Source organism: Corticium candelabrum, chromosome 13, assembly GCF_963422355.1.
Source record: "Corticium candelabrum chromosome 13, ooCorCand1.1, whole genome shotgun sequence".
In the NCBI taxonomy this organism is placed as follows: domain Eukaryota; kingdom Metazoa; phylum Porifera; class Homoscleromorpha; order Homosclerophorida; family Plakinidae; genus Corticium; species Corticium candelabrum.
In genome coordinates, this window is record NC_085097.1 from 5,072,237 (window position 1) to 5,080,207 (window position 7,971).

The 7,971-nt window shown below is 39.1% G+C and overlaps 1 protein-coding gene across 1 annotated transcript in view; it reads left to right on the forward strand.

Annotated features, from left to right (window-relative positions):
* The window catches only part of LOC134188773 (testis-expressed protein 10 homolog), an 11,538-nt gene extending 5,325 nt beyond the window's left edge, over window positions 1–6,213 (forward strand). Inside the window, exons 5-14 of the mRNA XM_062656967.1 lie at window positions 2,398–2,483; window positions 3,153–3,225; window positions 3,616–3,646; window positions 3,716–3,746; window positions 3,811–3,845; window positions 3,916–3,993; window positions 4,263–4,321; window positions 4,762–4,982; window positions 5,250–5,398; window positions 5,933–6,213. Of these exons, the coding sequence (XP_062512951.1) occupies window positions 2,398–2,483; window positions 3,153–3,225; window positions 3,616–3,646; window positions 3,716–3,746; window positions 3,811–3,845; window positions 3,916–3,993; window positions 4,263–4,321; window positions 4,762–4,982; window positions 5,250–5,398; window positions 5,933–6,010 (841 nt within the window). The 3' untranslated portion in view covers window positions 6,011–6,213. The remainder of the gene's footprint in view (window positions 1–2,397; window positions 2,484–3,152; window positions 3,226–3,615; window positions 3,647–3,715; window positions 3,747–3,810; window positions 3,846–3,915; window positions 3,994–4,262; window positions 4,322–4,761; window positions 4,983–5,249; window positions 5,399–5,932) is intronic.
* The last annotated feature ends 1,758 nt before the right edge of the window (window positions 6,214–7,971 follow it).

Below are 7,971 nucleotides of genomic sequence, written 5' to 3' on the forward strand. Positions count from 1 at the left end.
GGATCAGAGCTTCTGCTCCACCATATCAATTTGCTTATTGAATCCCATCCCAACTGGGTTGTTCTGAAGACGGATCTAAAAAACGCTTTCCACTCAGTGGAACGTGCTCTCTTGCTGCCTGAGGTTGCAAAGTCATTTCCCGACATTTTCCATCACGTCCATCAAATGTATTCTGGTTTCAGTCCTCTAGTTTTCAATGATGGCTACAATGCCCATCTTTTGCAATCACAAGAAGGTTTTCACAAAGGGGATCCTCTTGGTCCAATGTTATTTTCTGTTGCGTTACATCCATTTCTTGTGGATCTTCAAGAGAGTCGTCCGTCTACTAGAGTTATGGCATACCTAGATGATATGTTTTTCATTGGTCCCCTGGATGATGTGCTTTCACGCCTGAATGATGTGGAATCCAGTTTGAAGAAATTGGTCTTAACATTGCCAATGAAAAATTGTGAGCTGTTTTGTAAATGACATTACAACACCTCACCTTGATAGGGACGTTCGAGTTATATCTACTGGAATTCGTATCTTGGGGATTTCAATTGGGCAACAGCAGTATGTTTTAGAGTCTTGTTTGGACATTGTAAATTCAGGTCAAAGTCTTTGTGACGAGATTTCATCTTTAAACGACCCTCAATCTGGAATGTTACTTCTATGCTTTTGCCACATGACTCGAATAAACACCTTGCTTGGTCAGTGTATCCTACTCAGCTAAAGTCTGCAGCCAGATTTCACGATCAGCTGTCCAAGAGAACCTTCTTGCACTTGATGAATTGTCTCAATATAGAAGATGACCAATGGCTACAAGCAACTTTGCCAATTTGCAATAGCGGCTTTGGGATGTCATCAGTTGAGTCCACATGTCATATCGCATTTGTATCCAGCTGGGCTTGCTCGTTGACTCGTCTTCCCCAATTATTTGGAGATCTCACTGGTCTCATCAAGACTATATCTTGACCAATTCCAAGTTCTTCTGAAGTATCTATCAGCTATCAGCTGCATCATGCGTTGCCTGCAGACAAATCCATTATTGATTTGATGAGCAATACCAAAAAATTACAACGAAGATTGACTTTGGAAAGTACCAATAACATTGTATCATCTATTCTTGCAAACCCACAGTCTCAGCGCTCATCTGCAAGGTTTAGGTCTCTTCAAGGAGTATGAGCAGGTGAATGACTTGACTCAATACCTCTTATACCTCTTTCAACAAAGTTTGCGTTAAAGCCTGGCAAGTTTCGTCTAGCAACATGTTTGAGGTTGGGTTGTGAAATGCCTCTTGGATCAGTGATTTCTACTTGTGATTGTGGAAAAGATGTTGATGGGGATGGATATCATTTTCTGACTTGCAAAACTGGAGGTGAGCTTATATGGACTTATGAAGCACTATCAAGCGTATGGAGCAACTATTTACAGCAACTAAAAATGAGACATCAGCGAGAACCAAGGAATCTATACATTAATACTGATGACAAACCCGATATCATTATATTTGATGCACAATATGGTTGTGACGTTGAACTCGACATTTCAGTGGCTCACCCATGGGCCAAACATATTATTTAGGCAGATTTGAAAGATGGCGCAGCTGCAGCCAAACGAGAAGCCGTGAAATCACAGAAATATGCTGGTGAGTTGGACATGTGGGGCAGATCCTCTAACTGTATTGCCCTAGTTTTTGAACATTTTGGAAGATGGGGACATGATGCTCTTCAGTTCCTTAATCGACTGTCCATTCTCTCAACAGATGAAGATGGAAGGAAGAACAGCAGAGATTTCAAGACGTACTGGTGTCGCTGTTTGTCTAAAGCATTGCAAAGATGCAATGCTAATGTGATTAGTAGAAATTAGGAAGAGCAGGACAGTTTAAAAACTCTCTGAACGTTGATAAAGCATTTGTTAACTATAAGTAGTTGGGTTTTGTTGTGTAGCCCATTGTGGGCTTTTGGACTGGTGTTTGCACTATTAGACTGTAATAGTGCTGATGTATGAAAATATATGTATTGACAGACGGATGGACGGACGGACAGACAGACAGACAGGACAGACAGAGACAAAGAAGACTGGGATGACACTGAACTAGAAATTCAGAACTATATTCATTAGTTGTTTGTTGTTTCCTACAATATGCTTTTTATGTCAGACTGTCCCATGTGAGATACTATCATAGGTTTTTTAGCTTTACTTTCATGTAGAGTTAGAGTCCTTTATCAATAGTGAAATACCTTTGACAGACGAACAGACAGACAGACAGACAAATAGGGAAGCAGACAACAAGAAGGGAAATGGAAATGCATTTTGAAAACCATGCGATTGTGTTTTCTTATGTTTGTGTTGTTCGTGATCGGAATGTAGTAAAAGTCAACACCAGTCAGTGTAACTTGTATGTGCTATTCACAGGTCTCCACAAACTGATATTTCTTGTAACATGTCACATGGCATATCAGATGCTGGTTTGCTAAGTTTCTGTTTTTCTCTCTTGACAGGTACAGTATGTTTATGTTTTGTTACGGCATACAATCATTTAAAACATATTTTTAGATTTAAAATTTGGAATTTTTAGTATCTAAATTGTATATTTTTAATTTAGGTTTTATATTTTTTTCTAAAATTTGTAAATTTTTAAATATTAATTTTTTAAATTATTTTAATATTTTAAATTTGTGAATATTTAAATTTTAATTTTTTGAAAAATCAAAAATTAATAATTTAAATTTGGAAATTTTTAGATGCAGTATTCACGGACGATGTTGCTGTGTGTTGTTGCATTTTCATTTACATGTCTGCCAGTCAGTTTACCACCTGACATTTGCATATGATGTTAATTAAATTATAATTTGGTTGCTACAACACACATACACACACAAACACACACACACACACACACACACACACACACACACACACACACACACACACACACACACACACACACACACACACACACACACACACACACACACACACACACACACACACACACACACACACACACAACACTGTAGCTGTTTATCTGGGTACTTGTCTATATGTGTTTTCTGTGATACGTATGTATGAATTTGTTTCTTATTTTGTCTATCACAATTATTATTTATTATATGATGATTACTACGTTTGACTTCGTTGTGTGCTTGTAATGTAACATGCATATGTAGGTTGTAGTCAGGCTGATCTCAGTGACATTCAGAGTTTGCACAAAGACAGTGAAGATGCTGGCAAGTACTCAAGGTGAGATAGAGCTGTCTCTTTCTTATCCTCTTATTGGTAATACGTTGCAATGTGACAAAAAGTCTAACACACAGACGCACACACACACACAGACACACACACACACACACACACACACACACACACACACACACACACACACACACACACACACACACCAGACTAAGTTAGTCATGAATGCCAAGCCTGGTGCCACGATTTGAAACCTGTTGCCACAATTGGCACTAACACCATGACAATGGCATCCTATAAAGCAAAGCGCACAACAAGTGTCACTAATGATAATATGTCTCTTACAATAGTCACATAGTGTACTGAGCAGTTGGCATTTTGAGGTATTATGAGGTGTTATGACAGTGTTTAACTAGAATTCTCTCTTTTCCATTGTAGTTTGACTCATTTGAGGCTTTGTGATGTACAGGTAAGCTGTACATGTTTATTACATATATGTTGTTAATATCAATTAAGGTAGCAATATTGTTATGTTTAGACTACACGAACTGTTGGTGATTCAATGAAAGGTTGATTCCTTGTGATAGTCAAGCTAATAAATGACACATAAACGTGCTATTTTTTGGTATATAGAGGCACAATGGCAGCGTCACGTTTCTATCGTTGAGGTAGTGAACAGATTTGTTTGATCACGTGGAGACAGAACTAGGGACTCTGACAGGTCGTGTGCTTTTATAGGCTGTCATTGATACGTACAAGATTATGAACAATTCAACTCAACTATGGAGTGTGTACTCGAAGTTATTTAGAGAAACGGTGAGTTTAGTGGCATACACACACACACACACACACACACACACACACACACACACACACACACACACACACACACACACACACACAACAATGTTGCCTCGTTTGATGTTTGATGAAGCAGCTAGTTTGAAGCTTTTAATGATTTTAGTTTTTTAGTTGTTGCAAATCGTTTAATTTGTTTGTCTTACAATGTTTATTTAGCAGGCATTTGTAAGTGTATTCCATTCCTACTGATTGTTGTGCTGATTGTTGTCACTTTGTGTGTTTAGGTGGGGTTATCTGTTTTGCCAGTTTTTGCAGTGTATGGTCTTCTAAAGGCAGCCACATGGTATGGATATCTAGACGTTTTGTTTTACTACCTACTACTTAGAACTGATTTCTTATAAGGTGTTGGAAGTTGTTATTGAATCACACACACACACACACACACACACACACACACACACACACACACACACACACACACACACACACACACACACACACACACACACACACACACACACACACACACACACACACACACACACACACACACACACACACACATGCACACACGCACACACACGTACACACACTTTACATATTATATTAAAGAGAATGGATTTTATGCTATTGGATGGACTGATTCTATTATGTTTATGTGAACTGTTTCGACGTCTAGGGACTGACATGCAATCACAACAGTTACTTTGTCTATTGCAGTTTCTAATTAATCGATTAATAAATAAATAGCCTACATAATAACTTATCAATTGTTTTGAATAGTTGGATCAGTCTGATTGGAAACACACATTTGGGAGAGTCAGCGACGTGTGTGAGTCACTTGGCTGTGGCATCGTTGATGTGGGCAGACGAGAGAAGGACGAGTGGTGAGGAGTGGCTGCGGAACATGTCACAGGATGTTCAAAGCGCTGCTATAGCAATGCTGTCTGCTAGCTATTACGGGCTCTACAGCACTCTTTCACTTTTACAACATGTCATTCGATGTAACTCAAGCTACAATCTAACGCATTGGCATTTTACACATACATGTGCACACACGCATGATGCACGCATGCACACACACACACACACACACACACACACACACACACACACACACACACACACACACACACACACACACACACTTACACGTCCACATACACACGTCCACACACACACACATTTGTGTCTGTGCTTATTGATTTCAACTATATGTCTTTGCTCTAGTTGTTGCTTTACTGTGATTGAGATGCTACTCGTTTTTATAGCTGAAAGTTGCAAGTCTAGAAGCACTGAACAATGTTGTACTGAAGAGCTCGCAGCTGGTTTGCTAATCACATTGTTGAGGAGTTATTCTCTACGAGATTGTTGCCGGTTGTGTATTGAACACATCAGCAAGATCATCAATGGCCTTAAGGTAACCACAGAATTACACAAGTCACGTGTAATAAATAGTATCAATATTAATTAAGTATATTATTCATTACCCGAGGCACAGAAGTGCTATGGTACACAGTAACGAGAGCCATCACGTGACTCTCCTACTGAGCATGCACTCATTGTCACAAGAGCAGATGCCACCAATTATCTAAGTGTTGCAATGACGCACATATTATGTTGCTATGTCAATACCACAACACAAGTTGATTGGCCAGTTAGACAAGTCTTGGCATGTGGTGTCTAGTGACGTCCACCTGTCCTTGTATCTCATAATGTATTTGCATCCTTGTACACTTACACTGTACTACTAGAGAGGGATTTAGCACTATAGTGTTTCTTAATTTAAATAAATTATAAATTAGTATTATTAATATCAATATTATTGGTATTTAATTCTGTGATATTATCTAAACCACTGCATGTATGACAGCTCTGAGTATCCACACAATAGTTGCTCTTTGTGTCATTGTATGAGCGAGTGTGACATACGTTAGGATCTCTGTTTCTTTAGAGTCGTGTAGAGAAGAAGACGTGGCATGTGTTAGAGTATAATTGCTCAACCAACCTTGGACTTCAGCTGTCTGGATGAAATACTCATGTAATTCTGTTGTACAACAGAACTTTAACATATTTCTATTAGACTGGATGCACAGAGATGCTGCCTGGTATCACATATTTACGTTCAATTGTTATAAAAAATTGGTTTCATATTTTTTGTTTGTTGACTAATTACTTCTCTGGTGGTTTATTTACATAATCTTATTGATTGGCAATAAACAAAGAATCACTTTATGATGGTTATGAGTTTTGTTGGTGTTACTTGCAAGATTGGATCAATGAAGAAGCACTAAAGTTCTAAACTCTCGGTGTATGTAATTGGATATCACAGCTAGGCTATTTGTTTGGATGGAAGGAGTGGATTCATAGTTGACTAAAGAACATAAATGCGTTGACGTTGGTGACATGGGGTGACACACTAAAGGGTGAAGAAAGTAGGCGAAAAGAATCCAGACCCTTTCTGGCGTTGTTGTAATATGCGGAATCAAGCACAACGGCGTGAGAGGGTCTTGTGAACAGGAGGTCTATACCTCATACCGTACAACAGACAAACGAACAGACAGACAAGCAGACAGACAAACAGACAGACAAGCAGACAGACAAACAGACAGACAAGCAGACAGACAAGCAGACAGACAAACAGACAGACAGACAAACTACTTTGAAACTGTGACAAAGATTTAATTTTATAAGATAGTTGCCAAAGAAGCCACATACACTTGTACAGTAATCTCACTCCGTCACCAGTTGGGACGGTAGAAGTGCTGTTAGACATGTTCACGCTCAAGGGTCCACAACAAAAACCGCGTATGACCTCGCATACTTATAATAGTAATGCATTTGTTACAAACTTAGAGTTTTGACCACAAACCCCTTTATGTGTATGTCAAGGTTAGAGGTCGGAGGATGGATACAGAGTGCTATAGTTAGAAATTGCCTGATTTATGCAGGGCTGCAATTACTAATCAAATTTCTACTATCACATGTCATTTAAAACTTCCAAGTCAGTCACACAGTCTACACAACCAGAGAGTCTTAGGATTGTGAAGAGCCAAAGAAAAAATGCACCAACAGACACAGAATTTATCTAAAAAAAAGTTTAGACAATGTAGACCACAATACCAAAGGTATTCAAAAAAAAGTTATGATGTATTGTGGTTTGTCTCTGTAAATCATCCCTGAAATACTACTGACAAGACTGTTACTAAGAAATACAACGCGCCTTCATATTATTGATTTTCACTGAAACTATTACTTCAAGCAGCCGAAATCATCCAGACAGTCAATAGGAGATTTTGTTGGTTCTAGACATCAAGACCTCACCAGATACCTTCCTAGAGGTTGCGTAAACTAATTTGACTGCTGCTGCTGCACACACACACACACACACACACACACACACACACACACACACACACACACACACACACACACACACACACACACACACACACACACACACCAGTATTTCCGGAGTGCTGGTGGTAGGTTAATTAATTTAGTTAATTAGAGGCTGAACCATTCATTAGATTAGGAACAGGGATATCTTTGGACGTACAGTGCTGTATCATCATTGACCTTGCACCCACTAAGTGCGTTATATCACTTTGTTCTTCTAGTGTATGTCTTCTAGGTACACTGTACAAGCAATCTCCATTTGCTCTTAATTGATTCTATCTGATATCACAGCTAGGCTATTTGTTTGGGTAGAAGGGGTGGGTTCATAGTTGACTAAAGAGCATGACTGCGTTGACGTTGGTGACAAGGGGTGACACACTAAAGGTGAAGAAAGTAGGCGGAAAGAACCCAGACCCTCTCTGGCGTTGTTGTGATATGCGGAACCAGGCACAACCGCGAGAGAGGGTCTGGTGTAAAAGAGGTCTATACCTCATACTGTACAACAGACAAACAAACAGACAGATAGACAGACAAACTACTTTGAAACTGTGACAAAGATTTAATTTTATAAACCAACTTCCAAGAAAGCCACAT